The sequence below is a fragment of the Aedes albopictus genome, chromosome 3 (assembly GCF_035046485.1).
Source record: "Aedes albopictus strain Foshan chromosome 3, AalbF5, whole genome shotgun sequence".
Lineage (NCBI taxonomy): Eukaryota > Metazoa > Arthropoda > Insecta > Diptera > Culicidae > Aedes > Aedes albopictus.
Genome location: NC_085138.1, coordinates 403,210,036 through 403,226,620, shown reverse-complemented (window position 1 = coordinate 403,226,620; position 16,585 = coordinate 403,210,036). Strand labels below are relative to the sequence as shown.

General features: G+C 42.0%; 1 protein-coding gene across 1 annotated transcript; it reads left to right on the top strand.

Annotated features, from left to right (window-relative positions):
* Positions 1 to 429: 429 nt before the first annotated feature.
* Positions 430 to 9,793, top strand: LOC134289731 (uncharacterized). The gene is made up of 2 exons (XM_062856140.1): positions 430 to 4,753; positions 7,472 to 9,793. Exons 1-2 carry the CDS (start codon positions 4,174 to 4,176, stop codon positions 7,813 to 7,815), a joined length of 924 nt encoding a protein of 307 aa, XP_062712124.1. The 5' UTR covers positions 430 to 4,173; the 3' UTR covers positions 7,816 to 9,793.
* The last annotated feature ends 6,792 nt before the right edge of the window (positions 9,794 to 16,585 follow it).

The following is a 16,585-nucleotide window of genomic DNA, read 5'->3' as shown; positions in this document are numbered from 1 at the left end:
AACACAGATATGCTGCCGGTGGAAGCATAATTGTCCCATGTGCATTTTTGGCAATATTGAGATTTTGCAGTCCATGACCATGTATCATGGGGTACTATCATATGGGGAAATAAAAATTGGTAGTTTGTTCCGAAAATTGTTGAAAAAATGCAAGGCCGATTTGTAACATTCTTAAAAGTGGACGCATAAGCGTCACGTTCCATTGGAAATCCTATGGAACTATAAAATCGCTCTAAAACAAAAATTAGTGCTCAAATTCAAAATTGGTTGATGTTAGAACACGATTCAGCACTTATACTTCATATTTGAGACCATTTACTTTTTTCGAACTTTGGACGCGATTTTCTCGATTGTCTGTTTTTGCACATGGGACATTTATGCGTCCATCGGCAGTATGATTTTTTTTTTTTTTTGAAAAAATGTTGATCGTTCAAGGACATGACACATGAATGGCGAACACTCAAAAAAATTTGGTAGAAAAGCTTGAAAACTGTTTCCGCAATCGTAGTCACCCGCATCAACGTTTCTGAAAAAAAAACATAATTCGAGATAATCGCGTTTTAAGTTTGCACTACGCGCCCATAAGGGAGCGAGGCGCAAAACGCTTTATCTTTGCTTGTACTGCTTGGATCTCTATGAAAATTTGACACAGCATTCTTAAGAACCCATACTTTAAGATAAAAGAATGAAAAAAATCGATTTCGTGCTCGACCTCAACAAATATAACCACTTAAGACTACTCCAATGGTCTCAATCCATTGACCATAAAACGTGACATAAGTTTGTGTGCCGCGTTGGGGAGTGTTATTACTCTGAATATTGTGCCTCTAGTATATGTCCCTTATTGTAAAGAGGACAAATGGAACCCTCCAGTCATCTTGCAGGTAGTTCTTCTTCAGCGTGAAATAAAGAATTTCGTACAGCTGCTTATAAAATTCGGCTGGGAGCCTAGTCTTACTGTTCTTCAGCTCTCTCATTCCTTTTTTTTTGCCTCATGTAGCATCGGGAGCCCATAGCTTGTCCATCGTCACTGCTGCTTAACCCTAATAGGATGTTGGAGTCAATATGGCTTAGACAGGCTCGCTGAACGTGCAGCACGCCATCGTGGTGTGTCTACCTGGGTAGAAGAAGAGAGTTCAATAAGAACATATTTTGATATTGAGATCAACATTTGAAATTGGTTTGATTGATACAAGTGATAAAAGATTTAAAGATAATATCTAATTTACTCCTGGAACATCATTATCAGATCATATCTTGTTTATAAGATCTAACCTATAGCATGAAGTACCAAATTCTGATATTCTTCAGAAGCTCCAGGAGCATTTTTTTCGATATTATTTTCAGATCTTTTATCTCTTATATCAATCAAACCAATATCAAGTTTTGATCGTCAGTACTTCAACTCTACCCGGGTAGCGTAACATCTTAGGAGAGTTATCGTGTACATTGACATATTCTTGTGGCAATTTAAACCAAAAAGGAGGAATGCCTATGTATTTTTCATTCAACAGTTAAAATACCGATGCCGCCCAAATCATGCAACAAATGTCTATATACCTACATAGGGAATTTACAAAAAATATCGGCAAAATGTAGTAAATATGTACTAGTTTTGATATAGCGCGGGAAAGGTATGATTCTTCCAACCAGTCTACTTTCCAGTGCCGCTTGTGATTCCTACAGCTAGAACCGACACCCAGCTCCAAATATAGCCCCATCAGCACCCGTTCTCACGCACGGCTTCAGACACATTCTAATTAATTTCCTCAAGTTGGACTCTATTTTGTATGGCTTAAACGTCTCCTAAGACCTGACACCTAACAATGATGTACTGCCATCATTATTGCTCTGCGAGTAAAAGACAGAAAAGGCAGCACCCGTGACCTAACCCAAACCTAACCAACAGACCGTCCAACCGCCCGCCCATTGGAGACCAACGATGATGTTCGTGTTTAGTATTCCCGGAACGGCACGGTGTGCGAACCTCCGGGGACCGCTGGTCATATCCGAGTCACCACACCGAAGAAGACAAATCAGACGACGACGGGGTGAAACCCTTGAGAGGAGACGGGGTCAACACGTTCGTCTAGTTTTATTCAATGATCAGAAAACGCGAGTTGAGCATCCACTGCCGGTTGACACGACGATGGACGCTCACGTTTCTCCATTTCCGTCCTTAAAGTTATAAATTGTAATTAGGTGTCAGAATGGTGCTTTTCCCATTTTACGCTCTCTCGGTTTTCCATCCGTGTGGTTGGTTTGGACTCGTTGCGCATCCGGGTGCGGGTGGTTTTCCGGAACTGAACAACCCAACAACCGGCAGCAGCAGCAGTAGCAGAATCTAGTTTACACGTTGTCCTCCTGTCTGTGTGACACCCGAAGTGTGTTTCTGCGGCCAGCGGTGGTGAGCAAAAAATGTGGAAGGTGGCGCGGGGCGGGCGTTGGGGACAAACCCCTTGTTGGTTTGAGGTTTTCTGGAACAAGGCGAGCAGTGGCCAACATTCCAGTCTCTATTGCTTCAAACGGGTGGGGATGAACAACAGTGTTCAGTTGTACGTAGATACCTTCAAAGCCCCGTTTTTGTGTGCTTCTGCTGCGAGAACGTGCAAATGTGAGAAAAAGTAAGCTGTTTGTCTTTGGTATTTTTACATTTCGAAACGTGTCGTAGTCACGATTCCGAGAGTGGAAGATAGTTGGGATTTTTACTTTGTGGTTGACAATCGTGCTCACGAACCAGTGAAATCGTTTTTGCGGACGTTTCCATACTCTGGGGAATGTGCTACTGCACACACGAGTTGTGTCCTGAAGCAGGTCATGCGGAATTTTGCGACTGGTGATATGATAATAAAATTTCATGTACTGTTTTTCTTTCAATCTTGTTACACTAGTGCTTTCAAAATCTTCGAAAAAGCCCAAAAGTAATTTCGAAAAAAAAATACTGGAAAAACAAACCTAAGAAGGTTTGAGTTTACCGTCAAATATTTGATGATCTCGGATATCGCGGAAAATCGTATCCCGGGACACAACTTGTGAGGTGGAGCCTGGCAGCTTATAATCTTCGCAGCATGCTTCTGTCTGGGCCTACAGTCCCAAGTCTTGAGCCCCAGTTCAATACGCCAAAAGAAAGCCACCGATGGCATCCGTCACAAGCAACCGAGTCAAGACCACCAGTGTCTCTAACGGGCCTTTTCCGTGGCGTTCCGTGCCGTACCATAACTAGTACGTGGTTCGTGGTCTTATCTAGGTTTTTGCACTGCAAAATCGCTTCAGCAATAAGATCTCTCACCTCCACTTTTTCACCAAAGACTTCTTCCACCAAACATTAATAAGCTAGGTCCTTGCACGTTGTATCCTTCCTGAGCACAAGCATCATTTGAGCTGTACAAGTACGTCTGGTACTGAGTGCATCAGCTACAAAAACCGTAAGCTTAGCGTCACTCCTCATTGCTTTGAAGACTTCCGAATATTTGGACTCGTCGGTCTGTTTCCTAAGTATTTTGTTAATATAACTCAAGCGTGATGACAAATGGGGAACAGATTTCCCGAAAAAGATCAACAACCCAAGAAAACTTTCAATTCAGACACATTTCGCGGCGGTTTCGCTGCACGCATATTTTCAATCTACTGCAATGTTAGCCAATCGAGGTAGAACTGAATAAAGATTTTTTTTACAATTTTCAAAGTCAATCCTTAACACGTCGAGATAACAAAATACTAAAGGTGAACCGTTCAGAATTTGGTCCATGACCTTATGAAAAATTGTACCCCTTGACGATGCATTTATCGGCTGTTCGAGCCCGTATGAAGTTGATCATCAATATTAACTTCTTTTCTCGATCAGCCTAGATATGTAGCTGTGTAGTGTCGGTAACGATTGTCTCAATTGGCAAAAAATAACACTACGAGCCGCCTGTTCCGGTGGTCCACCAACAAGTGACCCCTTGTTCATGGTGTGATGCGGCTATATGCTTACCGTGCCTAGGAATGAATGGCTAGGAGGGTCTAATAAAAACCTGACCGCAAATGGAGCCTGTGAAGTATCAGGGTGCCCTCCACAGTATGTTGCACTTACTGTGCTAACCGGAGCAATAGCGCAGTGGACCTTGTGTTTCTCTGAGCCAATCAGCTGCCCTTCTTTAGTCTCACTTGAGGCTAAATAAGGACGGGATTATGAAGATGTTGTTAATTAGTAAATTTTCACCTATATGGTTTCACATTATGCGATTTACACAGTGTATCTCGCCTTTGGCGTTTTCCAATAGATATCGATCTGGTTTTGTTGCTGCTGTTCTTTGTTGTGCTGTTGTTGCGAAGAGTTTAATCTTGTCTAGTTTGGTAGTGGCTACGGTTAGGAGAGCACAGATCAATCTTCAGCATAAAAGAACAGCAACAATCAATCTTTGCAAACTTATGCAAAATGGTTCAGCCCAAGTGGCCTTGGTCCAAGAACCTTACTTCCGTAAGGGGAATCTCTATTTAGGAAACTTTGTGAACCCGGAGTTTGCTACTTTCAGTAAACATGAAATGGCAAACTCGCGTGTCATGCCTCGAGCCTTTGTGCTTGTCAACAACGCAATAGTTGCTACACACATCTCTGAACTAACCACCAGAGATGTATGCGCTATCACAATTGATGTATCTGTTGAAAACCTCAACAGGAAATACGTCTATTGTTCGGTTTATTTACCGCATGATGAACCATCCCCTACGGATGCTTTCAAACAAGTCATCGCATACTGTACTTCAAAGGGTTACGTACAAAAGGCTGAATCACATAAGGCTGAATGATCAAAAGGCTGAAAGCATCAAAAGGCTGAAAGATATCAAAAGGCTGAAAGATATCAACATGTTGAAAAGTTTTGAAAGTTGTAGAGAATCGAATGAAATGACATTTTGGACATTTATGAATAATCTATTGGTCTTTGATAAACATTTGACTCAACTTGAAAATGATCATAGGAAACAAAAGAATCTTTGCTCGAAAGTACATTTGGTCAAAACCCATTTTACGGAAGAGGAAGTATATGACATTCAATCGGTTTGACTATTCATCGAATGGACATCTGGTCACGTGAGCTAACTCTAACTGATGAAAAGACATTAAAGTAGAACATAATCTTATGGATTTCGGTATCATAATGTCTATGTTATTGTACTTTCTTCAGTATCATATCGGCCAATACCCCGTTAATACTTAACTATTTTAGCTCAAATTAACAAAGGTTTTGGCCAACAATTTATTTCCACTCGTTTGAAGTATTATGTGTGTCAACTCGGAAACTAGGTTGAATGAGTCTTAGATGTAAACAATTGTTCGGGTAATTCGGGTAATAAGCGGTAGGCAAAAACTATTGTACCTAACTGTTGCTCAAAAATGTTTGAACTTTGTTCAGTTCTAAATTTATAACGCATGCGAGCTCTAAATTGAACATCGAAATCCGCGAAACTAAAATGGCCATACCTTCACCATTCTTCTGCTATTGGAACCATATCTGAGCGTACCAGTCCGGTCAACATGGGTTTTGGAAAATCCGGATTTCCAATCATATGATTTAATACAATACAGTAACGGAGTTATTGGCATGAATTATCGAAAATCATAAAATTGCCTAAACCAATAGAGTCTGATCAGTGATCATCGGTCCATCAGTTGGCCATTTCTGATTAAGTTTCTCAAGGAACTCCGGGTGACTAAACAGGTTTATTAGCATCACATATTGCGCAGTTCCCACCCAACTGGACCCCTTTCGCAGTTAGTATAAGTGCGGGATCGTGAATAAAACTGCGATTTTGCATCGAATCGTTTCGGTGTCTTCTGCGCACTTATTCAGCACATTGTAATGCATAAGTGCGCAGAAGACACCGACACGATTCGATGCAAAATCGCAGTTTTATTCACGATCCCGCACTTATACTAACTGCGAAAGGGGTCCAGTGGGGTGGGAAATGCGCAATATTGACAGAAACTATTTCCCCCAATGTTGTGCGCATAAGAATTCAGAACCGAATTGCAGCACTGCAGTGTGAACGCGTTCAATTTGCATTGAAGTTCATACTCGGCACACTGCGATCAAATATGTACACATGCAAATTGAACGCGGCATGAACTGGATAGGACTGAACCCGTAGCATGCTGACTAACATGTTACCCTGGTATCTGTGATACTAAAATGGTCAGCGCCATTTCACCCTTCAATTTTGGCAATCTTTTGGGCTAATTCAAGCTCCTTTTATTGAAGAGTGAACCAGTCCGACCATCGTGTGTTTCAAAAAATCTAAATTCCTGGAGCTGTATTTCAATATCCGAGACCACAATGTCGTACCAAAGGATCTATGATGCATTTCCCTGTGACATAACATAATAACGACCAAACATGTAGATGCGGCACAAGGTTCTAATCCTAGGAAAGAAGAGACATAGGATTTAATGATGAAGATAAGCGCATGTGAACTCAGATTCGAATGGGAACCGAGCGGGCGCTCTTAAGTAGCAAAAGCTCTGACAGGCAAGTTCAAAGCTTTGTCGACCAAAAAATTTAAAGTGCTCAGTTCATTTTTGGCTCACGTTCTGTTCGAATACAATACTGCTTGAAAGAATAGCCTATTTTATAAGAAGGAGAAACACCTGGTAAAAAGTAAGCAGCTTCAACACCTGAACTTAAATTATGGTTCTTTCAACATTTTAAAAGAAGGATTTGATAAAAAAAAAAAGATGCAGCTATAACATTCAAACACAGTAAGAACAGCCTATGTTCAAAAGAAGGGAAAATCTCCGATGAATCGTTTTTAAGGAATATGTGCACGCAGAAGCTCGCTGCATTTTACACTTTCGTAAGAATGCCAACACTGAATATATGCAAATACCTCAAAAGAACAGCCTATTTTTAATAGAAGGAAAAATCACTCACGGGAGAGTTATTAGTATGCAGATATTATCATCAAACCTTTCCGCTTGGTCGTTATACTGTACTATTTGCGGCCACAATACTTACTCTTCCATCAGAGATTTTTCCCGCTTTTTTAGAAAGGCTGTTCTTTCGAGGTAAATGCATAGATCATAATTTAACCATTCAACTAGGCTGTATAGTAAACCTCCTTAGCATTAAAATCAATATAACCCATTCGCCTTAGTGGCATTTGAGGCCTGATATCCTTCGGCATAATGACACAGCACCAACGGGAACGACATTTCGGCAAATGCCACTTCGGGGAATAGTATTCCGGAAAATATAATACCTTGTGTAATACCATCTTTTAAATCATTAAACCCTCAGCTCAGATTCTATTGAGTTCATTATTATGCATATTTCAAGTTTTGGAATTTGCCATGTTTTCAGCCTTTTGTCATTTCAGCCTTTTGAAATTTCAGCCTTTTGTTACATATCCATAGTTTCAGCCTTTTGTATTCAGCCTTATGTGCATTCAGCCTTTTGAAATTCAGCCTTATGTTACCATCCCACTTCAAAAGGCCTTCCGCTAATTGTTGGCAGTGATGCTAATGCTCACCATATCATCTGGGGCAGCTCAGACATTAACTTGAGAGGCTCCAGTTTGATGGAGTACTTAAGTAGTACAGATCTTGCATTACTTAACATAGGCAACCGCCCAAGCTTCGTGGTATCTGCTAGAGAGAAAGTGTCAGACATAACGCTTTGCTCTAGTAGAATTAGTCACGAGGTGACCAATTGGCATGTGTCAGATAAAGAATCTTTATATGACCATCGCTACATCTTTATTGAACATTTAAATGTTACTTCGCATACATTGCGTTTCAGGAATCCCCCGGTCAACAAACTGAGATCTTTTTACTGACTTGGTTGCGTCCAAATTTCATGGATACTCACCATCCATTGACACTCCAAGTGATTCAGATGATGCCGTTGATACTACAATGACCTTCATCATGGAAGCTTTTGAAGAAGCATGCCCTCTACGGTATGTGAAGATCACAAGAGGAACCCCTTGGTGGAACTATGATCTGGCGAAACTCAGGAAACAATGTAGAAAGAGTTGGAAAAGACGACGTTCGGCTGGTTCGGAGGCTTTCAGGTCGGCTCGCAAGGCCTACAGGAAAGCTCTCCGGTCTGCTGAACGATCCGGCTGGAAAAACCTTTGTACAAATGTTTCCAGTTTGAGTGAAGTCAGTCGGTTAAATAAAATCCTTGCGAAATCTAAAGATTTCCGAGTGAACGAACTTCGTTTGCCAAATGGCGATCTGGCTTCCTCTGATGAGGAAGTTCTGGAATGCTTATTCAGCACACACTTCCCTGGATCTTCGGATGAACCTGATGTCTTTTCTTGTAGTTACGACTCCCTGGCTTCGGCTCGGAGTATTGTACAGAAAGGAACGATTGAGTGGACACTTAACAGATTTGAAAGATCTCCTGGGGCAGATGGGATTTATCCTATTTTGCTTCAGAAGGGATTTGATCATTTCAAACATGTTTTGAAAAAATATTTGTTAGCATTTTTGCTACAGGGTATATTCCCAAATCCTGGCGGGATATTACTGTGAAGTTTATTCCGAAAGTGGATCGTACGTCGTATGTAGAAGCAAAGAGTTTCAGATCTATCAGTTTGACCTCTTTTATTCTGAAATGCTTAGAACGCATTGTGGATCATCACATCCGTGATGTTCATCTGGCCAACGTGCCTCTTCATTAGAATCAACATGCCTACCAATCTGGTAAGTCCACTGTGACTCTTTTACACAAGATAGTTTACGATATCGAGAAAGCATTCGCTGAAAAGCAATATTGTTTGGGTGTTTTCTTAGATATCGAGGGTGCCGTGGTCATGGTATATCTTTCATTATTTCCAATTGGATTCATGAAATGCTCAAAAACCGATATCTCTTCTCGACATTGCGTCTAGCAGGGATTAGGAAATTGAGTGTTTGTGGATGCCCCCAAGGAGGAGTCTTGTCACCGCTTTTGTGGAATCTCGGAGCGGATACGCTATTGAGGCAACTCAATAATAGCGGTTTTCCTACTTATGGTTTTGCCGATGACTACCTAGCATTGTTAGTTGGTATATGTATCACCACCCTTTTCGACCTGATGCAAAGAGCCCTTCAGGAAGTTGAAGGTTGGTGTCGCCAATATGGCCTTTCGATTAATCCGAGTAAAACATCTATTGTTCTTTTTACAGAAAGGCGAAACCGTAATGGCGTTCGACCTTTGCGTCTCTTTGATTCTGAAATCGATGTGACTGAACAGGTAAAGTACATTGGAGTCATTCTTGATTCCAAGCTTTCCTGGACACCTCACATTGAGTTCAGAATCAAGATAGCTTATATGGCCTTTGGCCTTTAAAAGGCTCTACAGATGAGGATGGCCTTCGGGCAATGCCGGCAAACCTTTGATACTACTTAGGGTCTAAAACCCAAGTATATCAAATGGATCTACACAACTGTGGTTCGGCCAATATTGGCCTATGGATGTTTTGTGTGGTGGCAAAAGGGCGAAATGAGAACGATCCAATCAAAGTTAGGCCATCTGCAAAGGATGTGCTTGATGGCGATGTCTGGAGCGTTCCCACGGCAGCACTCGAAGTTCTCTTTGACGTTGCTCCACTACCCGAGCAAAGACCAACAACAAAATTACAGCAAATCGAAAACATGATTTGTATTCAGCAACAAATTGATATCACATTTTGATATCATTTTATCTTTACTTAATTTGATTTCAAATTTTGCTTTCGGTTTGCTGTCATTTTGAATTAATGTAAATATTTAGTGTTACAATAGTTTTTAAATCTTTTAGTAAACTATGTAAAATTATTCTAGGGATATATCGTTAGTGCAATTGTATTATTGCATTAAGGATTTGATATCAACCCTAAAACTCTACATTTAACGATTTTTCATTTTTCTTGCGCTGATAACAAAAACAGTTATCAATTTGCTATCATCGATAGCAGGAATGGTTTTCAATTTGCTGTCACAGGAACATTTTTCTGCTCTCACTTTTGATGTTTCAACCGTTAAAACGACCAAAACGACAACAACCTGAGTTATCAAAATTTGCAATAACACAACATCAAAATTAGTTTTCAATTTGCTATCAGACTTTGCTCGGGTACACATTCATCTCAAACAAGAAGCACTTTCTTGCACTTACCGTCTACGGGTACTCGGTCAACTAGAGGAAAATCCTGTGAACCGCACATCAACACACACCTTGTTGTTTCCACTTTTGGTGAATTGGGACAAAATTGTCCTTGCTCCAAGTGATCTTACAATTGCTTGTAATTTTCCATATAGGTCATTTTCCACGAAATTCCCTTCCCGGGAAGAGTGGACAACTGGATATCTAGAAAGAAGTATTTCAGACGGCATCGTATGTTACACTGATGGCTCCCTTCTCGAAGGTCGAGCAAGTGCTGGTGTTTATTCTCGTGAGCTAAGGCTGCATCAGTCTTATTCATTTGGTAGACACGGTGCACACCGTTTTTCAGGCCGAAATCTTTGCTCTTATGTGCGGAGTGCAATCAGCACTTCAGCAGCACGTAATGGGCAATGTAATAACTCAGATAGCCAGGCTGCTATTAAAGCGCTTGCTTCGGCCAACTCCAGGTCGAAGATAGTTATCGCTTGCCGAACTTAAATCGAGGAGCTCAATTCAGCAAATGCTGTTCACCTTGTATGGGTACCTGGCCATTCTTCCATCGCTGGAAATGAATTGGCTGATAAGTTAGCTCGCGCTGGAGCATCACATGACTTCATTGGCCTTGAGCCAGCTATTCCGGTATCCAAGTGTTGGGTAAAGCTTCAGATTGACACCTGGGCTGCCACTCAGCACAAACAATACTGGAATAGTTTGGAGTCATGTCGTCAAACAAAATTGTATTGTACTGAGCCATCTCTAGGGGTTGCAAAGTATCTAACAAATCTGTCAAAGCAGAATTGCAACATGCTGGTCAAAGCATTGACTGGCCACTGCCGACTCAGCTATCACATGGCGAATATTCAGCAAGCTGATTCATTTGCATGTGATAGCTGTGAATCCGATTATGGAACTTCGTATCATTTGATATGTAACTGTCCAATTTTTGCGCATTTGCGTTTCCGAGTATTCAGTAAACACTGACTTCAGAGACCTGCATATTCAGGATATTCTGTTGTTCTTAACCCGCTGTGGTAAAGAGCTATAGGGCTCTTTTAGGGCAATGTTTGAACCCATTGTGGTACGCCTATGCGTTAGTATCCTCTTCCAGGGTACTTTTCCTATTTCCCTACCTGTCATTATCCCCATCCTTATCCTTATTTCATTCCTTTTTCCTCAGGTAGATGATGAAATAGACTATTATTTTGGCGATGGCACAAATGTCCCAAATGGAGGATAACGTGCCTCTGGAGCCGGCCTTCTGATACCTGAGAGCCTTCGGCCCAATTTGTACGATAATAAAACAGAATCCCCATAAGTAGCAATTCTTATTAATTCTGTGAAATGAAAATATTTCTTCCGAGCTATGTTATGAAATTGACGCCTCTTGTTCATCTACCCTCACTTTCATAGTTCTTCATAGTCTATCTGCACCGTGATTACAGCGCCGTCATGGCACTTCTAGTGCAAAAAAGCATACCATCACCTTGTCATTCATCTAAAGGCGTGAAAACTCCACTCAAGAAAAGTCAGCAAGGTGTTCAGCTCCCGTCCTGGATGCGTCGCGTCCCATTGAAAGACGCTTGCTCACCACCCAACAATTACCAATGGTGAATCCTGGGTTGGGTGGGTATCGCCGCCCGGCAGCACCCGTGCTGGCACTGAAATTAAATGCCTTTTTCTTGCTTTTTCTTCGACCCATGGATAACAACTCATCCGCACGCCAAGGAATGTGCTCTCTCCGTCTCGAGGACTCGGAATCGTCTGTCTGAAATGAAGAGTCATAAATAGTTGCCGGCTGTCGTCGCGCGATGACTTGCCCGACGGAGAAGCTTTCTGCGTACCTATGGCTCCTCGTGTCAGTTGATGGAAGTAGGGAGAGACGGGCAGGTCTTGACACAAGACAGAAAATTGTTGGCTCTTTAATTGAATCCGATTCAATTATTGTCGCCCTTCAACAAGGAGGCGCAACTTGTCGGAAGGAGTGATGGACGGGTCTGTCTGGTCCGAGACTTTCCGATGCGAGTCACGTCTTTTCCGTCTGATGTACATACGTAATATACGGCTATGTACGTAAATATATGATCAATGAATTGGTGCCTTCTGTGAAAGTGACCTAAGTAATGAATGCTTGTATGTAGTAGCTAATGGCTCAACAAAAGGACTTTTCATAGATCCGCCTTCGTATTTGCTATCACATGATGCCGCCAGCTTACTACGTACTTTCTAAGATATTAGAAGCGAAAATGTACTTACCTTACCGATCAAGCTAAGGCCGGGGTGGCCTCTGCTGTACATAGTAGCCGTCTCCATTCCACTCGGTCCATGGCTGTTTGTCTCCAGTTCCGCACTCTGGGTAGGGTCCGCAGATCGTCCTCCACTTGGTCGACCCGCCTAGCTCGCGGCGCTCCACGTCTTCTTGTACCGGTCGGATGACTCTCGAGAACCATTTTAGTCGGGTTGCTATCCGACATCCTGATGACGTGACCCGCCCACCGTAGCCTCCCGATTTTCGCGGTATGGACGATGGTTGGTTCTCTCAGCAGCTGATGCAGCTCGTGGTTCATTCGCCTTCTCCAAGTCCCGTCTTCCATCTGCACTCTGCCGTACATGGTGCGTAACACCTTCCGTTCAAAAACTCCAAGGGCGCATTAGTCCTCTGCACGTAGCGTCTATAATCAGCGTTTTGTAGATAGTAAACTTCGTGTTACGGCGAACTTTACTCGATCGTAGAGTTCTGCTGAGTCCGAAGTAAGCACTATTTCCTGCCACAATGCACCTCTGAATTTCTCTGCTGGTGTCGTTGTCGGTGGTCACCAGTGAGCCCAAGTACACGAATTCTTCAACCGCCTCGATTTCATCACCGTCGATATAAATTCGGGGTGGCGGGCGTGGTGATTCCTCTCTGGAGCCCTTTGCCATCATGTACTATTTATGTCTTCAACACAATAATGACTAATCCGGTTCGCCTGGCTTCACTCTTTAGTCGGATGTACGTTTCCGCCATCGTCTCAAATTTACGAGCAATATTTTCAGCGAAACCAAGCAGCTGAACGGACTTCGTGAAAATCGTCCTACTCGTGTTTATCCCCGATCTCCTTATTACAACGCAATGTTGAACAGCAAGCATGAAAAACCATCACCTTGCCGTAACCCTCTGCGAGATTCGAAGGGACTCGAGAGTGTCCCTGATACTCGAACTTTGCCAAGAACTACGCACATCACTCGATCCATCGTCGCCTTGATTAATCGTATCAGTTTATCCGGGAATCCGTATTTGTGCGTAATCTGCCATAGCTGTTCTCGATCGATTGTATGTAGCGAAAATGTAAATACATATAGGGTTTTTGACCCTATTCCAGGCACTACAGGTAAACAAAATTGTTCAATACCTAAATTCACTACGAAACGACCGTTTTTGTCCACTTCTTTAATTTGAATCAGATACCTTATTGCGTGAAGTTGTTGTTAACAGTGATTGTTGTGAAGATTTTCTGCCGGAAAGTTGATTTTGAACGAGTTTACTGCAACTAGTCCAGCACCAATTCTCGGCACCAGTGCCGAACTTCCATCAAAATCAAATGTTAAATCACTTCGGCACCCATCTTTGTGCTGACGAAGTGCACCCGTCTGTGTTTAAAAGTTGTTTTGAGCAATTGCGCGGCTTCAGAGTGAACGTGTAGCTTATTGACTGTGGATCTCGTTGCAGGAAATGTTGTGGGAGATGATTACCTACGTAAGTGCTTGATATCTTAGGATTTCGGCTTGCAGTCTGATAAAATGGCGTTGACTGATTTCAGATCATCGCCGACGTTTCGGTCCAGGTATGGGACCTTCCTCAAGACCTATTTTTTTTTTGCAAATTGGCACAAACATATTCAATATTATACCTACATACAATTTTTAACAAAACATTTGACAGAATTTACAACTCACCCGATAAAACAATCAACCTGTCACAGAACTTTTTAGGAAGCAAAAAATGTCGGATCGTAAAGGGTCACGCTGTCTGCTACACTTCTGGGCCACCCGTTATGATTCGGTCCAGGGAATTCCCCTTGAACACGGAGAAATACCTCCCGCAATTGACCACTTCTTTAACTGATTGTGTGGTGTATTCGGCGGTCTCATACAAGGTAGTATTATTTTTAGTGATTAGTGTTCGGCTGGTTCATCAGTGTGGTGTTATGTGATCCGTCCATGTGTTCGCCTCTCTCTTCGCAGTAGGAAACTATACGTTGCGCACATGCCATCAGTGTCCGGCGGTGGTTTACTGTTTGTGGAGTAGTGTGTGTGTGAGTATATGGCACATTTCCAATACTGGTAGAGCCTGTAATTTGAAACAACAATCCACTATAGCTGGGTTGTTGATATCAAATCTGTGTTGTTGTGTAATGCAATGTTTCATTAGTGCAGACTTTTGGGCCAGCTGTTCTATCTTCGGATCATTGTATGGGGTTCCTGTTGAGAGTTTTCTCTCGACAGTATTTACTAGCGATTGGTGACCATACATCCGTGTTTGCAGCTGAATTTTGGTCATACCAATATAGCATTCTGGGCAGTCCTTGTATGTGATCTTGTAGATAACGTTGCTCTTCTGCATGTGTGATACTGGGTCTTTCGCCGTCTTGTACAGTTGTTTGGTTGTATTATTGTTGCAGCAAAGCAAGCGATACCAATGGTTGGAATGTTTTGTTTCAGTATTCGCTTGATGTTTGTTGTTATTCCATGGACGTGAATCAACGATCGATAGCTGTTTAGTGTGTCAGTTGTTTCGGGAGGCCTCGGTTGGTGCAACATTCGGTTAATCAGCTGCCGTGGATAGTTGTTCCGGAGTAGATGCTCGAGAATCAGTTTATTCTTCTCCTCGTCCGTTCGAATGGTGCTCAACGAACGAATTCGATCTATAAAGTTTGCCATAACTCCAAGCTTCTGATCGATGGGGTGGAATGAGAGGAAGTTTAAAAGCCGACCAGACGATACTGGTTTTGAGGACCAATCAGTTTTCATTCTACACGTCCCGTGTAAAAAAACCGTGTTAATTCGCAAAACCGTGTTAATTCGCGAATCCGTGTAAAAAAACCCGTGCTAATTCGGGAATCTGTGTAAAAAAAACTGAGGAAATTCTGAAAATATTTGAAATGTCCACATCAGACATCCGAGGTTTGTTTTAGAGTGTTAATAAGGAAAGTGTGGTAGTAGTAAGGGTTGAATCTAGGGGTTAGTGGGGAAGGGTACAAGGGATGGGTGATGGGGAGCAGAGTGCACACAGTTTCCAAGGAAGATCACAGAGGATATTTTGGGGTGTTAAGGACTGTCTAGACGGACAAAACGAAGGATCAAAGAGACTGTCAACACCCTACAGGTCCACGGAGCAAGGTGGTGTAGAGAAAGATGTTCCAGGACACCCAGGAAATTTTGCGAGTAAAGGCTTCAATATCTACGAGCGTAATCGATTGATTGTTGTTACATCACTGATACTGTTCAACATCCTGCAGGTCTACGGAGCATTATTCTGTATATAAATAATTTTCAAACATGACCTCCAATTTTGATATCCAAGAACTTCCGCGAGTTAAGGCCAGAAGATCTACAAACATAGCCAATGGTTTCTTGCTACATTACCGATGCGTTGTAACATCCCAGAAGTCCATTGAGCATTGTACTGAAGAGTATTGATTTCTAAAGATATGCTAGGTCCTCCATGAACTTCCGCGAGTTAAGGCCTTAAGATCTACAAGCGTACTCAATAAACTGTTGTTACATTTCTAATACGTTGTAACATGCTACAGGGCATGAACAATTTTTCTGTGAGGAACTAATTTTCATAGATGTTCTAGGTCCTCCATGAACTTCCATGAGTAAAGACTTGAAGATCTACAAGCATGTTGCCACATTACCGATATAGTGTAGCGTTCTACAGGTTCAGGGAGCATAGTGCTGTATAGAAATAATTTCCAAAGATGATCTAGGAGCTCCAAGAACTTCCGCGAGTAAAGGCCTTAAGCTCTACAAGCGTAATCAATGGATGGTTGTTACATTTCTAATGTGTTGTAAAATGCTACAGGTCCATGAACCATTTTTCTGTAAGGAACTAATTTCCACAGATGTTCTAGGTCTTCCAAGAACTTCCATGAGTAAAGACCTGAAGATCTACAAGCGTTATCAATGGAGTGTTGCCACATTACTGATATAGTGTAGCGTCCTACAGGCCCATGGAGCATAGTTCTGTACAGAAATAATTTCCAAAGATGATCTAGGAGCTCCAAGAACTTCCGCGAGTAAAAGCCTTAAGATCTACAAGCTTAATCAATGCATTGTTGATACATTTCTTATACGTTGTAACATGCTACAGGCCCATGAACCATTTTTCTGTATAGAAAGAATTTCCACAGATGTTCTAGGTCCTCCAAGAACTTCCATGAGTGAAGACCTGAATATCCTGAAGCGTTATCAATGGTTTGTTGTCACATTAT

Bases quoted from the DNA above. Each gene is read 5' to 3' on its own strand.
- LOC134289731 (XM_062856140.1), top strand. From the start codon at position 4,174: ATGAAGATGTTGTTAATTAGTAAATTTTCACCTATATGGTTTCACATT. The intron at 4,754-7,471 runs GTTACGTACAAA...CCACTTCAAAAG, and splicing joins CGCATACTGTACTTCAAAGG to GCCTTCCGCTAATTGTTGGC.